This window comes from Calypte anna, chromosome 13, assembly GCF_003957555.1.
Source record: "Calypte anna isolate BGI_N300 chromosome 13, bCalAnn1_v1.p, whole genome shotgun sequence".
In the NCBI taxonomy this organism is placed as follows: Eukaryota; Metazoa; Chordata; class Aves; order Apodiformes; family Trochilidae; genus Calypte; species Calypte anna.
The window spans coordinates 11,741,498-11,759,388 of record NC_044259.1 but is presented as its reverse complement, the minus strand read 5'-3'; the positions used below and the strand labels follow the sequence as shown (position 1 = coordinate 11,759,388).

The 17,891-nt window shown below is 55.7% G+C and overlaps 1 protein-coding gene and 1 long non-coding RNA gene across 8 annotated transcripts; one reads left to right on the top strand and one right to left on the bottom strand.

The window, feature by feature from the left end:
* Positions 1 to 197: 197 nt before the first annotated feature.
* On the bottom strand, positions 198 to 5,586 carry LOC115599125. Of its 2 annotated transcripts, none has more exons than XR_003988143.1 (3): positions 5,134 to 5,585; positions 492 to 602; positions 198 to 302 (listed from the first exon to the last, which is right to left on the bottom strand). It is a non-coding gene; the product is annotated as an uncharacterized LOC115599125 (long non-coding RNA). The 2 variants fall into 2 exon arrangements; XR_003988142.1 differs by having other exon boundaries at positions 201 to 318; positions 5,134 to 5,586.
* On the top strand, positions 3,480 to 17,607 carry TNIP1 (TNFAIP3 interacting protein 1). 6 transcript variants are annotated; one of them, XM_030459459.1, is made up of 18 exons: positions 3,480 to 3,558; positions 10,084 to 10,248; positions 10,983 to 11,105; positions 11,386 to 11,465; positions 11,702 to 11,761; positions 12,934 to 13,125; positions 13,269 to 13,363; positions 13,444 to 13,525; positions 13,759 to 13,851; positions 14,078 to 14,143; positions 14,300 to 14,431; positions 14,514 to 14,642; positions 14,964 to 15,086; positions 15,403 to 15,528; positions 15,838 to 15,918; positions 16,065 to 16,259; positions 16,468 to 16,558; positions 16,774 to 17,607. In XM_030459459.1, exons 2-18 carry the CDS (start codon positions 10,107 to 10,109, stop codon positions 16,797 to 16,799), a joined length of 1,836 nt encoding a protein of 611 aa, XP_030315319.1. In that variant the 5' UTR covers positions 3,480 to 3,558; positions 10,084 to 10,106; the 3' UTR covers positions 16,800 to 17,607. The 6 variants fall into 6 exon arrangements, with proteins under 6 accessions (XP_030315319.1, XP_030315318.1, XP_030315317.1 ...); XM_030459458.1 differs by having other exon boundaries at positions 11,386 to 11,474; positions 13,762 to 13,851; XM_030459457.1 differs by having other exon boundaries at positions 11,386 to 11,474.
* The last annotated feature ends 284 nt before the right edge of the window (positions 17,608 to 17,891 follow it).

The following is a 17,891-nucleotide window of genomic DNA, read 5'->3' as shown; positions in this document are numbered from 1 at the left end:
GTTCATGCTACTGTGTGGATGATGCTTTTATAAACCAGAGATACAAATCGGCCTTGATGACATCCATCTGTCCTTGCACAGTTTCCTGTGCTTTCAAGCTGCAGGAGAAGCAGTTGAAAGGCACATGCCTTCGTGGCTACACCCCCAAACAGTTTGTTTGCACTTCCCCCCAGTGCCCAGGAGAGGAGAACTGGAATTTCCAAAAGTGGGAAATTCCAGCACTTTCAGTTGTTTCCAAGTCAGAACAAAAAGTCTTGAATACCCAAGTCTTCCTCAGAACAGCTGGTTGAGGAAAGCTTCACCTTCAAAATATCAAAGCTGTGTTAGGAATAATAACATAAAATTATTATAACACTTCAAAACCAGATGAGGTCAAGAAACAGCAACATGTAGAGACAAACCAGGGAAGCTGAAACAATTCATCTTGGTACTGTCCCACTGAAAATTCCCTTAATGCCTTCCTGTAAAACATCCCCTTGTAACAAAATTACCTTTGTCAAGGGCAGAGAGCCTGTCTGAAGCTTTTTCAACTCTCTTCTATAGAGATGTGGGCTCCTTTCTCTTGCCAATGGGTAAGCAGAAATGGACACTCCTGTCCAGGCCTGGGGAAGGAAGAACATTTGTTTAACACCCAGACCCCTCACTAGCAATATGTGTTAATTGAAAAAAAACAGAAATTCCCTGGGTGAGGACTGTTTTGCACATGAAACCTCCTGTAACAGGCAGCTCAGAGACCCTTCAGACAAAGCAGCTTCATCCATGTAGCATCCCAGCCTCTAGAGAAAATGCATTTCACAGCACTGCTCTCCAGAACACCTCTACTCCATCTGCTGTCTCCAACCAGCCCACTCTGAGGGCAGCTCATGGTATATCTCATGCCTTGCCTCTGTGATCAACAAGAAAGGAGCAAGGGAAAGCGAGGAAAGAAAAGGGGAGGACAAAACACTGGGCACAAAAAGTGGAAGCATTAGACAGGCTGTGAGCAGGGTCCATGCTGGCCACCCACGCTGTAGCCTTCAGGGCTGCCAGAGAGAAGCTGCTGTCAGGGTGTACACATCAGCTCTGTACATTAACCAGCAACTCCAGGGGCAAGGAGTTGCTTCCAGGCAAAGCCAACACCAAATTTCATGGGTTGCGACATCCAAAAAAACCCCATGAACCCACATTTGGTGTGCAGAGGGTCAAACCTCTCCCTCTGAGTCAGCTCCAGAGGCCACTGCAGATCTTCTTTAATACCAGACCCTGGGAGGAGCCATATCTGGTGCAGAAACACATGGGATGTTGTTCTCAGTCCTTGGTCTAATGCCATCAGTGAGCCATTTTTATCCCATCCACTGTCTCCCCCTTCTCCTGAAGGGCAGAAACTCAACTTTGAGTCTTGGGAACCAGCAGAGGATTCTTCTTCAGGTCTTCCCAAGCCAGATGAGGAAGAAGCAGCCTTGCCCCTCACATCCATGTGCCAGGCAGTGGGCAACCTGTCTGAGCTCGCTGGGGCTGCTCTCCTCACAGTCATCCCTGGAGTCAGCTTTCCAGGACATGACAGGGAACCGTTTTTTCAGGAACTACAACTGGATGAGACACAGCCTGGTGAGAAAGGAAGAGGGGAAAATCCCATCTGTGCCTGGTGTTGATCTTGCAAATCTGGACTCTGAATAACTGAAATCTTAAGGCACACAAGGAAATCCTTTGAGTGCTCCTGGACCTGGTTCCCACAGCTCTCGATGTGGGAACCTCACTGTGAGGTTGCACCAGGCCCCACCAAACTCTGTCTCCTGTTGAGTGTGGAAAAGGCAAAGGGAGGATGGTAAAGCTAAGGAGGATGGCAGGAGGATCTCCTCCTGCAAAGCGGGTGACACTGAGCCTTGCCTCAGAGGCAGAGGGAGAAGGGAGGGTAAGACCAGCAAAGCAAAAGCAGCCCAGCATCCATGGAAAGCCATGGTGCAAAAGCAGAGTGCTGCAGGAGGCCTGGGAGAGCAGGATCACTACCCAGCACCTTCCTCCTCCATCCCTCTGCTTACCCTTCACCTGCCCTGATCTCTTCCACACTCCCTCTTTCCCTCTTCCCGCATCCCAGGCTCCATTCCCTGCCCTCCATCCCTGAGCACTCCCATCCTGCCAGGTTAATTTGAGTTCCTGATTTGCATAGGCAGCAGATCAGAGAGTTCTGGAAATCCCCTCCTGCGGCCGGAGCTTCCTCCCCACCAGAGCGTCACTGTCGGCCTTCTGCTTCCCTTGGATGTTGGCACACCAGCACCCATCTGACCCATCTCATCACCACAGCACCCATTGGCAGCCCCCTGGGGAGATAAGCACACCAGTGGTCCTGAGGTGCTGTGCCAAACAGCTGTCCTCCTGCTCCTGGCTGTCCTGGCCACCCAGGGCACCTTCATGAGAAGAAGCCTCAACTCGAAGGAAGATACTGAGCCCAACCCTTCTCACTAGAAAAAAACCCTAGTATGTGAAAGTGTCAGATGTGAACAAACCTTCACAGCCTTGCAGGCATGGTCATGAACTGCAGCTGCTGTCAGGTGAGCTCTCTCCCCTGTGAGCATGGTGGGACCAAAGAAATGAGGAAAGACCACTGGGACTTCATAATGGTTATCATAGTGAAATCCATTTTGGTGTTTGGGCCAGCCTGAGCTGACAACCTTAGTTAGAAACAGAATAAGCAGCTGGGTAGGGAGGTGGAGAGGCTCTGGGGGGGGGGGGGGTGAGTATACCATAGACTGACCACCCCCACAAGGACCCCATGGCTCCTCCTGCCCTCACCCATCTCCTACCACCCACACCAGCCATACTAAATGAAGGTGGTTTTCAGGCCTTGCAACTCACACCTGGCGAGTGTAGATCAAACATCCTGCCAGGTACAACTCTGTGCCTGCTGGGGAGGAGCTGGGGAGCTGGAATCAGCCTCTGTAAAACAGGAACACTTAAATCCTTGTGTTTATTTCAGCATGAGCTGCCTCCAGCCTTGGTTCTGGCTATCAGTTGTCTTAGTGGATGGTTTGCAGGGACTGCCTACAACCCTGGCACACCGTCTCCTGCCCATGCCCACCAGCAGAGCAGCCCTTCCCCACTCCCTAAGAAAGACACATCCTGTTCTGACTCCAGATAAGGATGAGAATGGGATGAAAATGCTGATGGGACAATGACCCTTCTTGCAAGACCCAGCAGGTCCCCAGGGAGAAGAGTGACATGCTTGCAAACCCAGTGAAGTCAGTCAGAAGCCAGGAAAGGAGAATGGTATATTTAGGCTTTTCAGTTGTCCAAAAGTGAATCACAGCCCCCCCACCCCAGCCCCTCCTTTTTTTTTGCTGACTAATACCTGAGATGGCTCAGAAGCCCCTGGAAGGAATGGCACAGGAGAGCCCTTTAAGCAGGGCCTGGCTCCTTATCAAAACCACGAAGAGGCAGTCTGGGGCTTCCATCATGGGGAATTCCCCTTCTCCATGCCTAAAAGCTCAGCTGGGACAGCCTTCCTGCATTTGGGGATCGCAGCTGGAGAACGCCTGGCCCAAAGGGCTCTCACCACCCTCAGCCCCTCCGTGACCCAGCCAGGTAAGTAAAGCGATGCTTCTTTTTGGTAACCAAGATGGAATGAGGGGAAGCTCAGGCAGCTTTTCATCTGCAGAGCAGGGCTGTGCCACCCCCCTTCTCTCCTCACAGAGAAAGAGCAGAGTTTGGCTGGGTTTTTTTTGCAGGCTGAGATATTACCTTATTTATAACATGCTTTCTGATTCTGAAGCACTGCATTTAGCTTTGAAGCCAAGTTTTCTGAGCGTTTACAGAAAAGCACTGGGCCTTTTGGGTGAAATAAGCCCTTCAGGGAACAAAAGGGGATTACTGCCTGTCATGGGGTGCTGCTGTCTCATCCCCAGCTGGGACCTTGGACACAAGCACAGCCAAAGAGCAAGCTGGGGTCCCAGCACCCTCTAGACCACCAGCCAGGGTGCCAGGGCAATGTTCTGGTTGGAGCAAAGGACAGTCAGGGAAAGGAGCTGTTTTGTTTTCATTTTTTACAACCCAAAACATCAAATCACCAAGAAGCTGTGGAGCTGTCTGAACAGACCCAAGTAGGAATTCAGGAGGGGGACAGCTGGAAGCAGCACGATGACCACTGAAGGGCACCTCTGGGAGCCCAAATAGCTACCACCTGCAGAAAGGTGAACAAGAGAACAAGGCTTTCATTCCTTCTGGTTTGTTGCTTTTATATGTATGTACCAAAACCACCTTCCTTGTGGCAAAACCAACACAAGAAAGAAAACCAGGTAGCTACAGAGTGAGTCCCAAGGAGCTATGTGAAACCAGAGGGCATTCCCTGTGGTTCTTGCTCCTCTGGCTGGTTCCTGTCATTCATGGGTGCACAAGAATCAAAGCAGCAGCACAGGATCCTTAGTAACAACCATCCCAGCTGCGAGGGTGCAATTTTTGGGTGTAACATCACTGAGGAGACACAGGTTCGGCAGGGAATTTTCCCTGCCTCAGCTGCCAGGAAGGAAGAACTGGTAAAGCTCCAGGGGCCTGCAGAATGCTTTGTGAGGTGGAGAGGAGAGCCTGGGCTGCCACAGAGACACCAGGCTTCCTCAGCTACTCCCCCACGGCCCAAACCAGCAGTACCCCACAAGCAGCCCCAGAGGAGGGAGGGCAGGAAGGTGCGGGGCCGGGCTCTGCCCTCCCCTCCGCCCCGCCATTTTGTCTCTCGATCAGCCGCGGGGGAGCCGCTGCTGGGCTCGGGCTTCCCAGCGAGCAGAAACCCCGCTAAGAAGGAGGCAGGCCGGCTAATTCCATCCCTCAGCACCCCACTATGCCAGACTGGCTCGGGGAACCCCACAAAACCCGGGGGAAGGACAACAGCGCTGGCAGCAGCCCCGCCATAACAAACCGCCTCCCCGCCCTGCCCCTTTAAACCCCCCGCTCGGCGCCCATTGGCTGCGGGGCCTGTCCGTCAGGCTGGGAATTTCCCAGGGGCGTTACCGCCCCGCACCCCGCTTCCTCCGGGGCCGGCGGCGGAGCCGGACCGAGACCAGGACTGGAACAGAAACAGCGGGACCGAGCTGGCAGGTGAGCTCGGCGTCGTACGGGCACCCCCTGCCCTTAGGGAGGCAGCCTCTGCCTATGGTACCGAGGCCTTACCGGGTGCCGGGGATGGTGCTTGGGCACAGGGTCGCGCTGCCCCAGCGAAGGGGGCCGGTGATGGGCAGGGGATGGTGGGGTTCGGGGCTGCCTGTTGGCCCTGTTTGACCCGTTCCTGGGCTCTCGGTCTTCTCGGGCGGTCGGGGTGAAACCCCGACAGGGGCCGGCCTGAGGGCCGTGGGCGAGTCGCGACAGTCGTGCCGTGCCTCAGTTTCCCCTCTCCCGGGGCAGCGCAAGGGGCTGCCGGCTCCCGAAGGGTTTGCAGGGAGAGCTGGGTTCGCCGCTGGGCACAGAGCCTGGGGGAGAAGAGGAGGAAGGCTGGGAGAGGTGCTGGTGTGGGGGTCCCTCCTGGCACGCAGGGGTTCGGGGTGCTGCCCCCCTCTCCCTCCCCGCACCGCTGCCGTGCCCCGGGCCGAAGCCCCGCGCTCGCTCCTCCCCTCGCTTTGCCTTACACAACCCCGGCGTTTCCCCAGGCCCACGCATCTCCCTTCTCTGACTCTGGACTTATGGTTCCCCCCCGGGCAGGGACGGTGCTTGGGTCCTACCCGGTGGGCTGGGAGCAGCCAAGGCTCCAGGGAGCCTCAGCTCGATGGAATAGTCCCCATGGGATGTAGATCCAGAGGCTGGAGCAGCTGGAGCAGGAATGGCAGCATCCCTACTTGCCTCCCTTCCTTTTTCAGGGAGGTGGTGCACAGCTTGCCTCCCCATCTCCCCTCACTCAGTTCTCGTTTTGGGGTGACAATAGCTCCTAATTGCCCTTCATGGGGACCTGCAGCCCTTCTGGGTCTGTCTGTCCCATTCCTCTGTGTCCCTGGGCGTCAGTGGCTCACCATATCAAGGAGGCAAATGCAACCTTTCCCCTTTAGCTCACTATTTCCATCTGCTTGGGTGAGTAAGAGTTGTTGTGCTGTCACAAGCTCTTTTGGTTTGCAAATTTCATTGAGAGTTGGTGAAGGTGGCTGGATCTGGAAGACTGGACTTTGAGTGCTGGGGTGAGCTATGGAGGCAGAAAGCTCCAGCTGGGCACATCCTTGAGACCTGCCACTGTGGCAAGGCAAAGTAAGCAATAAATAGGAGAGGCTTATTACAGCCCTTGGCATCATTCCTAGCTCTGCAAGAAATCCCACAATGCCCTTTTAGCCTGACCTACACCAAACAGACATATTTAGCACTGGGACATGGGTTTTTGCTTGCCAGCAGCTGGCACAAAGCACTCATGGTTGGAGGAACCTGAGCCATCTATTCTTGTGTCATTGCAGATTTAATTTAAAAGCAACAGTTCTGTCATGTTGGGTGACAGGGGTGGCTTTGCTGGTGTAACTTTGTGGTGCTGCTGTCTTCTGCTGCTTGGTTGTTGCTTAGGTGAAGTGTGGCAGGTTGGACAGGAGTAGCCCAGGTTGTGCTGGAGGTGGAAGGAACGGGGGTGGATGTGTCTTGCTCTGCTTTTGACTGTTGTGTCAAGCAGCCATGATTAGCTTCTGGCCTCAGCGAGGTGGGGTGGGGGGTGTGTGGAGAAATGGAGCAGGCAGCATGAAGAGAGATGTCTTCACAGCAGAAGACAGGCTCTGCCATAAAACACCACTCAGGGGAGCACCACCACCAAGGCAGGATGCCTGCTCCAGAGCTGGGACCTGTGGTGAGGAGCTCTGCAGCTGTGTGTGATTACCCATGTTTGTACACCTGGCTCTGAATGGGGAAACACTTTATTTTCCTTGTGAGCAACTCATCAGAAGCTGGTTGTTTTGTGAAGCCTCTGTGGGAGGTGGGTTTCTCAGGTGAGGGTGGGGTTTCTGGCTAGAGCACATCTGTAACATCTGCTGTGTTTCGGATGGGGCTCCTGCCTTTTCCACCCTCTCTCTGCAGCTAGACAGGCTGGAAATAAAGATGCTTCAAGTGGAGATTCAGATCTTTTCCTTTGAGACCTGAGCTTTGCAATGCCCTATTTCCTCTTTTTATTACTCCCATCCCTGCCAACTACAGTGCCTAGAAGCTCTTTTTATTGTTGCTTCCTTCTAAAGCCAGCTCTGCCTTTGCTTCCCTGTGAATGAGACCAGCCCAGCAGTGGTTGTCCCTGGCGCTGGGGAGCTGCTGGAGCTCTGGAGAGGGAAAGGAACTGGGCTGGAGGATGTGGCATTTTGCTGATTTCCAGTAAAATGATCGAACAAAAAAAATGCCTCCATGGTGTCTGAGTGGCTTTTCCTCTGAGGAATAGGAATGTTGGGGGCCCAGCAGCCCTGGTCCTGGGAAAGGGATGCTGGTAGCCTGCAGGAATTTGCTTTCACCTCATGCAGTCCTGTCGGGGAGGAGACTTCCTGGGAACATTGCATGCTGGGGTAAGGAAAATCCCATTCTCCAAAGGGCTGAGCTGAGCCCCCACCATGGGTTGTGGGATGGGAACTGCTGGGCTGCCAAGCCTCTGTCTAGGGGAGGCTGGTCTCCACCCCTGGGCTTGCTGCCAAAAGAACCTACCCCCAGTAGTGCTGGTCCACTGGCTGCACAGGATTCACATCCTCCACCTTTGTATCTTAGGCTGTTTGGTAATTTTAAGGCAAGAATAATTTTTTTGCCACTTCTGTACACCCTCAGTGGCGATGGCTGTGACACTGGTGGCCGTGGCAGTGATGGGCAACAGCCTGGCCAGGGCTACACTGTGTCACACAGAGCTGTGCTGTGCAGCGTGGCTGTTTAAATACCTCCCTGCTTTTGTCTTTGCCTGGGAGTCTCCCCTACCTGCTTGTGCTCTCATTCTCTCCTTTTGCTGCCTTGTTATAAAATTTACTCTGAAAGGTCTCAGTGTCTCACTTGTTACCAGCCATGTCCACAGGTCTGGCAGCCTCTGTACCTGAGCTGTACCTGGGCAGCCACGATCAGTGTCTGACCCTCAGCCCCTGGGGCTGTGAAATACTGTCAGATTAGCTTAGAAGCTGTTGGTGAGCAAAAAGAGAAGTGTTTCCTCGTGGTTCGGTGGTTTCTTCTGGAGTTTGTGGTAGTTATGTTTTCTTTGTGTTTCTAACCATCCCTTGGTGCTGGGCTGCGGACCTCTCTCTCCTCCCCTGGTGTTTTTATTGAAACAGGGGATTTCTCCACTGTAAATATTGCCTTCTGGAACTTCTAAGGGGTAAAAATGAAAGAAACAAATAAACAAACAAAACCCCAACCAACCAACCAAAAAAACCCAATGCAGCAAACAAAAAAATCAAGACTGGGAACAGTGACCTGGTCCAAGGTCCTGTCCTCAGGGTGACTCCTTGGTCCCAGCAACTCCTTGTTGAATTGGGGCTCTTCCTCTGTGCCTGACAAACATATGCTGATCCTGGCAATGGGCTCAGGTGCTTCAGAACCCTCCCCTTTTGCTGGGTCTTTATTTGGTGGTGGATTCATGGCTGGTCTCTGCTTCTTTCAGCTGGGAGGAGTTCAGTTCCTCTTCCCAGCTGCTGTTTGTGGACAGCTCCAGCATGCCCTCTGCTGCTGTCTGGTTGGTGGGGTGCAGGTTTTAGGTAGAAAAACCGTGAGAAATGGGAATAGCAGAGACTTTCGGTGGCTTCATCCAGCTGTAAGAATATGGGAGGACTCCTCTGGACTGGCCAGGCAGGTAGCATAGCTGCAAGCAACAGCATTTCCCTGCTGTGTAAGTGCCATCAGATCCTCAGGTCATGCGTGTGCAGCAGGTCTGCTCGAGGAATCTTTTTTTAATCCCACGGCAGGGCCTGTGGGAATTTCATATGGCTGTGGTGATGGTGCCTGGCACTGGGACCCACAGAAACTGTTCCAGTTCTTTAGCAGCTTCCTATCAGCTGCTGTGGGCTCCAGAATTAGTCACTGCTTGGCCCACTCTGCAGCTGGGCAGCCCTGCCTCTCACCTCCTCCGCCTTCTTGGGATGGGGCTGCTGGCTCCTCCTGAGGGGCTGTGGGCAACATGGAGGCTTGAACAGCAGGAAGAAGGGGAGACCTCCTGGCAGATGCATCTCCACAGAGTAGACAGCTGATGAGGCTGTGTGTAATTACCTGCTGCTGAGCTGGGTGTTAATTGCCGCTCCAGTTGCGGATGCTGCCAGGTGGCACTTGTCATCTGGAAAATCCCTGCTGCTCCCTGGCTGGCAGGTCACCCAAACTGGTGATCAGTCAGGATTGCTTGTGGCATAAGCTTCAGTCTAAGGTCGAGACAGTTTCTGGTACAGACAACCCTCCTTCCCCTCTGAAAATGCCTCCCTTTGGCCCCCTCCCACTTGCAAGCACTCAGCTGCCTCAGCTGGGTGGAAGAAGCCTTAGGGGTGCCCCTAAGTGTCACCCTTAGGACTGTGTCAGCTTCTGTATTGCCCTGGTTTATAGCAAACTGGGACCAGGGCTATGTTCTTGCTATGCTGGGCTGTAATTCAGTGCAGCTGCTTTGTCACCCCCAGGAAATGGGCAAAACCTGGAGTCTGGATGCTCCCTGACTGGCTGCTGGGGCTCACCTATGCCCCTCAATGCTGCCCAAACAGCCCCCTGGCTGTTAGCCAAGGCTTCTGGTGCAACCCCTCCCCAAACAGCCCCCAGCTATTTGGTAGGGGCTTGGCTTTCTGCCCACCAAAAATACTCTGCAGGGAGCAGGATGTAGAGGTGATGGTCCCCAGGTCTGTGCTGGCATGTGGGCTGGATCTTCATCCCTCCTGGCATACAAGGGCAGGTGGCTGTGACATCCTTGGCACCCCACAGGGGTGAGAGCCAGCCCCAAGCAGGGCTGCTGGTGATGCCTCCTCCCGTGACACCTCTCATGGCCTTGAGTCACCCCAGCACATTCACCCCAAACACAGCCACAGGGGAAGTGCCTTCACCAGGGACACGTCTCTGTGGGCTGCTGAGTGGGGCAGCACAGCTCCCACTGGCACAGCACCCCAGAACCCAGCACCGTGGGGAGCAGGGGACCCCTGGAGCCAGAGGGAGGTGACACTGAGCTCCACTGCTTTTCAGGGATGCCCGGCTGAGGCAACTGAATGGCAGGGATGGAAGGAAGAGGACCCTACCGCATCTACGACCCCGGTGGGGGCTCAGAGGAGAATGGATCCACAGCTTTTGAGAGGCTGGTGGAGGAGAACACCCGGCTGAAGGAGAAGATGCAGGGGATCAAGTCTATCGGTAACTGCTGGGAATGAGGTTCACCTCTGGGGCAGCTCAGGTGGTGCCCACTGAGCCTGGGGGTTTTCTTGCCCTGCTTAGGAAGGGTGCAATATATAACTGAGGGTCTTGGCCCTAGGACAGCAGTAGGGCTCTTCCTGCCCAGGGGGCTGTAGCAGAATGTCTGGGATTTTTCATGTGGGGGTGCAGAGGGAGTGAGGCATTTGCTGAACTCCTGAGGTGCTTTATGGTGGGATAAAGGGCTGGGAAAGATGGAGCATGGTCATCTCCTCCAAACCCTGCAGTGGTGGGTTGCAGATACTGGCATCTGTTTTGCCTTTGATGACAATCCCTGCCTCCCACAAACCCTGTCAGGTCAGAGGGCTTTTCCTGGGTGCTGCTCAAAGACCCTGGCACTGGGTGCTGCTCGCAGTGGCAGGGATATGCTGGCATTGAAATGCCCCAGCTAAGTCATGCCATCCTCTTTATCTCCTTGGTTATCTTCCCCCACCCACCCCCAGTTTTGCTTTTGCTCTCATGACCGAGCTTCTGCTTTCAAGTCCTGCTGCTAAAGCCAAATTTCCACCTGCCTTGTGATTCCCATCGTGTCACCATGCCCCTACCTGTGACTGGGTGTTGCTGGTGTGGGAGCAGCCCCCAGGGCAGGGAGAAGATTGCACTGCTGGTGCCAAACCCCACAGCGGGCCAGCACCTGAAGGGAAGGAAGGTGAACATCCTTGTGTTGCCCACAACAGGGGAGCTGCTGGAGGAATCCCAGATGGAAGCATCCAAGTTGCGGCAGAAGGCAGAGGACCTCGTGAAGGACAACAAAATGCTGATGGCATCATCTGCCTTGGAGGACCTGTTGGAAATTGGAGGTAAGAGATATGAGGCTTGCTGTTGTCTCAGAATCCTGAGCTCAGAGGAAGGGAGAAGCTGAGAAGGTGTGAAAGAGAATTCTGTGAGAGTTTCTTGCAGCCCTGTCCTCTCTAGAGTGTGTCAGACCACTGCTGTTGTCCCTTCTCCTGGAGGGAGGTTTCTGTCCCATCCCCATATCTTGGGGTGAAACAATCCATCAGTGCCCAGCCTCATGGGGTGCCTGCTCTGCATCCCTGCTCTCCAAAAAGCTCATGGCTATGTCCTTTCTCTTCTCCACAGCCATTGGTCCTGATCCCAGCTCCACACAGGCCACCCCAGGCAGCACCCAGACGGACATGGAAGCACAGAAATCTCCAAGTGTGAGTCAGGTGAATGTGAGAGCTGTTGTTGGGATGGCCAGAGGGAGAGACCCCCCTCCATCTGGTTAAAGCAAAAGGAGGAAGCCTTGGGCCTCTAGAAATAGGAATAAATCAAAAGGGGGGGGGTGGTGTCATCATGCCAGGTGTGCTCCTGTTCTGGTGGTCCCTGCCTCCACGTGGGGGGCATGGAGGGGTTGTTCCCTGTGGAGACCTGACCTGGCTGCCTCCCCTTGCAGGGGGAGTTTGAGATCGTCACTGTTGAAGCACAGGGGTTTCCTCAGGAGAGCAGGAGAGTGGTGAGTGGCCCTGGTACCCGTGGGGTTTGGTGGGTGGGGCGTTAAGCAGTGGGTGTGGTGATGGTGGCACTGGGGGTGTGGTAGGCTGTGCAGACAGCCCTGTGTCCCACTGGTGTAGCTGCCAGCAGACACAGGCAGGGCAGAGGGCTCAAACAGCAACTTGCATCACACAGTGCTGGTTAAGGGGATGTGCTCTTGTTGCACATCCCTGTTTGCATTGCCTAGAGAGGCTCCAGGAGGGGTTGAGTCTCTTTGGACCCTCCTGAGGTGCAGCCATGGGGTGATGGAGAACGGGATGGCATCACTTGGTGATGGGCTGCTGAGTGCCCACCCCGTGCTTGCAGCCAGGCTCTCCCAGGTGCTCTGCTTGGGCTTGGGTCCTCACTGCTTCCCCTTGACAGGAAGAGCTGGTCATGCTGTGCCCTGCACAAGCCCTCCCATGGCAGTTTCAGGGCTGTAAACCCCAGGGTCAGGGTGCATGGGACACTGCTGGACTCCTGGCTCCCTGCAGTGCTGCCCAAGGCATTCCCAGGGGCATCTGAGTGAGTCAGTGGGGCTGGGAGATATGTGGGCAAAGGTGTGCCAGCCTGTCTCCACCTCTGCCTGGCAGTGTCAAGGCTGTGTTGTGCCAACCTTGTCTCCAAGGCAATAGAGTAGTTACCGAGGCTCACCAGGGGAGGACAAGCCTGTTGGGGACACCCTTGATGCATGGATGAGGGTGTGCCAGGGGTGCTGGTGGGTGTGCCCTGGCCCAGGCTCTCACAGGCACCATTTAAATCCCATGCATCATCCCCTTGGCTGCCAACTGCCAAGGAGCCCAGGTCACTGGTGCCTGGCACTCTGGGGAGCCACAGAGCCATGACAGGACAGGAGGAAGGAGGAGATGAGGAGTGGGGTAAGACCACACTTAGTGTGTCACACCTCTGCTCCTGGCACAGACTGGGGTGTATGTGGAAAGGACAGTCTCAGGAGCTGGCATTTCTAGTCCTGGTGTTGATGGGGAGAGCTTGGCAGGGAGAAAGGATTAGATGTGGGCACTTTTCCATCACTATCATCAAGGAGCGTGGTGCTGCTCAGCCTGCCCAGAAGCATGAAGAATCTGCCCTGAGGGGGGAACTTTGAAATGTCTCTTGAACCAATCTGACCATGCTTCATCCTTCCCCTCTCCCCAGGACTTGGAGCAGCCACCGAACGAGGATGCCAACCTGCTGCCCCAGCTTCAGCAGCTGGAGAACACGCTGAGTGGCTGTGCCAAGGAAGCTAGCAAGGACCAGGTCTTTGTACGCATGGGCTACATGGCCTCTGAGCTGAAGCGCCTGGCTTCCAAAGTGCACAAGAATGAGCAGAGAACATCGTTCCTGCAGGTCAGTAAGAGCTGGTTAGGCTCTTCCTGGGGGTTTTTTATTTTCCACCAAGCGCCTCCTGTCCCACTCTAAGGTGAACACTGTGGCTTGGTGGGAGGTGGGTGAAGCCTACGGGCTTCATGGTGATGCTGTTCACCCCCCAGACACTGTGTGAGACGCTGCACAGTGAGAACAAGGAGCTGCGAACCAAGCTGGAGAGGGACCTGGAGCAGAGAAATCAGGCACTGGAGAAGCTCAGGTGAGGGTGGGCCGTGGGGAGGGGGATAGGGCTGTCCTGGGTGCTTCTTCTTGCTTGACCCATCTCTCCCTGCCCCACAGGTGTGAGAACCAGGAGCTCCGGAGGATGGTGACGCTGAGCAGCCAGGACAGCGGGAAGAGGGAAGCTGCTGAGCAGCAGCAGGTGAGGGAACAGCATCGCCCTGGGAGAGGGCTGGGAAGGAGGCAGGGAGCCCGCTGACACATCAGCAAACGCAGCCTCATCTTAACCAAGCCCCCAGTTTATCCTAGTATGACCAGCAGGACTTCTCAGGGTCTCAAGGGGATGGGGGAGACCATGGGAGGGGAGCCCATGTTTAGCCAGCCTGGGGCACAGCCTCCACAAAAGCCCTGAGGGTCCCCCCCGTGCGCGTCCAGCAGAGCGGGGCTGCGGTGGAGAAGGCACCAGGCAAAGGAGAGCTGGAGGCCAAAGAGAAGAAGGTGAAGATCCTGGAGCACCAGCGCAGGGAGGTGAGGATGGGGCCCTGCCAGGAGCAGGGTGGGAGCGGGCAGTGGGGGCATATGGATGGGATGACACAGGGAGACAGGGCCAGGGCTGCCAAGCCGCAGGGAAGTGCTGCTGGAGCCGGGATCTCCATCCAAGTGGTCCTTTCATGATGGGAGGCTGCTGGGGACCACCATGGCTGGCTTGGGACAAGGGCTGAGCTTCTGTTCAGCCACCTCTCTCTCCTTGCAGCTGCTGGAGGTGAATAAGCAATGGGATCAGCACTTCCGAGCCACCAAGCAGAAGTATGAGCAGAAGGTAAGGCTGGGTCCTTGGGGAGCACATTTCTGCTGAGTGCCAGCTGGGAGACTTGGAGGAGACCAGCTGTGGGAAAGATTTGGAGGCTGCCTGCACCTCCTTTCCCACAGTGTGGATCCTTCTGGTAATGCTAATGTCTCTGCTCCCTTCTGGCAGGTTGCAGATCTGCACCAGGAGCTGGCTGAGGCCCGCAGGACACTGACTGAGCTGGAGTCAGAGAGGGAGCAAAAGCAACGGGATTTTGACCGCAAGCTGCTCCTGGCCAAGTCCCGGATCGAAACAGAGGAGGTGAGTCCCTGGGAAAGGGCAGGAGGGAGCTGCTGGCCCCATCACCCTGCCCTGGCTGATCTCCATCCCTTGGGTCCTGCAGGCAGAGAAGGAGAGGCTGGCCATGGAGGTGAGGGACCTGCAGCAGAGGATGAGGTTCCTGCAGGAGCAGCTAGCTCCAGTCACCAGGCAGCGGGAGTACCAGGAGAAGGAGATCCAGCGGCTGAACAAGGTGGGGACCAGGGGAAAACCTCTCCCTGAAAAATGCTTGGGTTTTTTTTTTATATATATTTTCTTCCTATTCTCCTCTCATTCAAAACTGACTCTGATCACCCCCCTCCTGCCCAGCTTCTTGCCCGGGTGGGAGTTTGTATTGGACAATGGCCACCACATCCCCTCAAGCTCCTAGGAAAAGGGGGTGGTTGGGGCCTGTATCTCCCTCTTGCCCAATTATACCCAATTCCCATGCTGGATGTGTGCCCATGGCCCCATGGAAATGACATGGGCACAGCACCTTGCTCTAACCTCCTTGTCTGCTCCTCTTCCTCTCCAGGCCCTAGAAGAGGCCCTGAATGTCCAGGCCTCCCCACCACCCATCTTTGCCAGCATCATGGAGCCGGCAGGGAAGGTGCCACAGCAGGAGCTGCTGACACAGAACGAGCTCCTCAAGCAGCAGGTAGGGCAGGACACAGAGCTGCTGGAGGCAGGAAGGGAGCTACATGCCCTGGACCTCCCTGGGAATGAGCCTGGTGTGGCTGGGAGCAGCTCATCCATCTGAGCTGTGTCTGTGCTGTGGTGATGGGCAGGAGGGGAGAGAATTTGGCATTCTCCAGGCCTTCAGCTGGAGGGATCACAGCCTGGGGCCACCATGCCAGCCCACATGGCTGGGTCTTGGCATAGCTGGCATGGTCAGGGATGGCAATGCAGTGACAGGGTGCTTGGTAGAGGTGCCCACCTCTGTCAGAGGCACCCACACTTCAACCTCCTGCCAGGTGAGAATTTTTGAGGAGGACTTCCAGCGGGAGAGGAGTGACAGGGAGAGGATGAATGAGGAAAAGGAAGAGCTGAAACAACAGCTGGAGAAGCTGCAGAAGCAGCTGGTCCTCTCCAACAACCAGGTGAGCAGCACTGGGTGCCCCCAGGTGCCCCATGTACCCCCCAGGCTGTGTAAGAGGTGCACTCATCCCCAACATCACAGGCCTGTACCCATCTCAGATCTGGGGATGAGTGGAGGCAGAAGGGCTGGAGCAGTGGTTTTGCTGCTGTTTGCCTCTGCCAGAACATCTTCCACTCATATCTTTCTCCTCCCCTGGGGTCTGGTGGGGGTGGGATCATTGCATGCATTCCTGTAGGGCATGGCAAGATCCTCTGCCTTACAGGCACTGGGGGTAGCAGGGTGGGTTCTGCACTAATCCCCCTTGTTCCAGCTGCGAGCCTCCAAGGATGACTGCCAGAGGGAAAAGGAGGAGAAGGAGAAGCTGAAGAAGCTGCTGAAACAGCACAAACAGGTGGGGATGGGAGAAAAGCCCTTCCTGGCTGGAGGGGCTGGGGGCTGCAATCCTGTCCCTCTGCCTTTGGAGGGGCAGCTCTCTGCTGGGCAGTGGGGGTGGTGGTGGGCTGGACTCTCCCCAGCATCTCCCCTGACTCCTCACAGGCTTCTGGAGAGAGGCTGCACCCTGAGCCACTGCCAGGGCCACTGGGCCCTGCCTGCCCTCCGTACCAGTACCAGTACAGTCCCCCTGTGGCTCACCCCATGTACCATGGCTTTGAGGAGTGGCAGCAGATCCGATACCCACCAGCGATACCCAGTGAGCACACGCAGGGACAAAACTTCCACCACTTTGCCCCGGTGAGTGTCTGCCTCTGCTAGTATGAGGGGGGCAGAGGGACCCATGCAAGCAGCCCTTCCAGGGCCACTGAGTCACCAAGCTGGGAACAGAGCATCTGTCCTGTTGACAGACACAAACACTCGTCCATCCTCCTCCTCACACCCTGGCAATCCAATACGGAGCAGAGCCTCGTCACTCACTCAAAGTTTTCTGTTCCATCTCCTGCAGCCCGAGTATGCCTGGCGCCCACCCTGTGCCATGGCTCACACCCAGAACACCCAGGCTGTGGCTGGAGTGAAACCAGTCCCCAAGGACTTGGGTAAGGCTCAGAGACCCCGGGTGAGGGGGAGGTCCCTGCTGCATCCCCCCCACCACCTGAAGACAGGCGTGAGCCTGATCCCCAGCAGCCCACGGGATTGTGGCCATCAGTGCCTGGGGATAACAGCAGCCATCCCATGGCTGGCATCCCTCCCGTAGGGCTTGTCTGGGCACAGAGAGCTGTGCTCACCCCATGCCACCCCTTTTGTGTCTCAGAACAGGCAGGTCCTGGACTGCCCTAACGCCAAGGACCAACTGCGCAGCAACGTCAGCAGCAGAGGAGTAGGGTGTGTGTGTGTGCCCGTGTGTATATATCTAGGAGCTTCCTCAGGCTGCCTCTCCCCTGTGCAGACACACGGTGGACATGGATGTGGCCTGGAGCACCTCAGGAGTGAATCCCTATGAGGACAGAGTGAAGGAAGTGCCATCATGCTGGTGGCCAACGCAGGGTCAGTCCTCTACGGCCATCCCCTTCACTGTGAGGCTGTAGACCCGAGCCAGGTCTTCAAGGAAGAGAATCAGCATTTCCAGGAGCCATCCTGATCCAGGGGCTTCAGTTCAGCTCCTGGAGGAGTGGATGATGGGGCTTTTCCTGGCAGTGGGAGATCCTGTGCTCACAGGCGGGTGCCTGCTACAGCCAGGGCCCGGGCCGAGGGTGGTTGGTGTCTTTGTATTTATTTAAGGACTGAAGTGTAGCTGAGTCTCTCTGGTTGTGTCCTGAAAGCTGCTTCCTCTGGGGCAGCCTCTGCCTGGGGATGGGGAGGGATGCCCAGGGATGGTGCTACCCCCATGGGCTCAGGTGTAGCCATGGGGCCAAAGTGGGGAACCCAATCCTTACCTGGCAACTGCAGGATCTATTGCCCCAAGTCTGTGCACCCCACCTCTCCTGGGTACTGGGCTCAGCCCCTTGCCATCGTCAGGGCAGGGCAACCCTTGCTCCCTGCTCTCCCTGCAGCAGCAGTGATCCTGGGGCCAGGCTTTCAAATTGCACCAGGCAAATCTTGCTTCAGGAAAAAAAGTCTGGAATGGACTGAAGAAGAAAAAAAAAAACAAAACACCACCCTATTTCTGTAAGCGTGCTTGGCACGTGTGTGACAGGAGGAGCCACAGCACCCCAGAATGCTCTGTGCTGGGCACTGATTCCTGTTCCCAGCCCCTTTTGATCCTCTGTGCTCTGAACAACCCTGCCCCTGCTCTCTCCAAAACACTGTTTGCTGCTGCTCTGAAAAAAAAAAAAAACAAACAAAAATGGAGCTTCTCCATCTGGGAGCCATCCCTCCCCCAGTGGTACCCCCAGGCTGGCTGTGTGCCTCCAACTCCTTCCCCCTATCCCT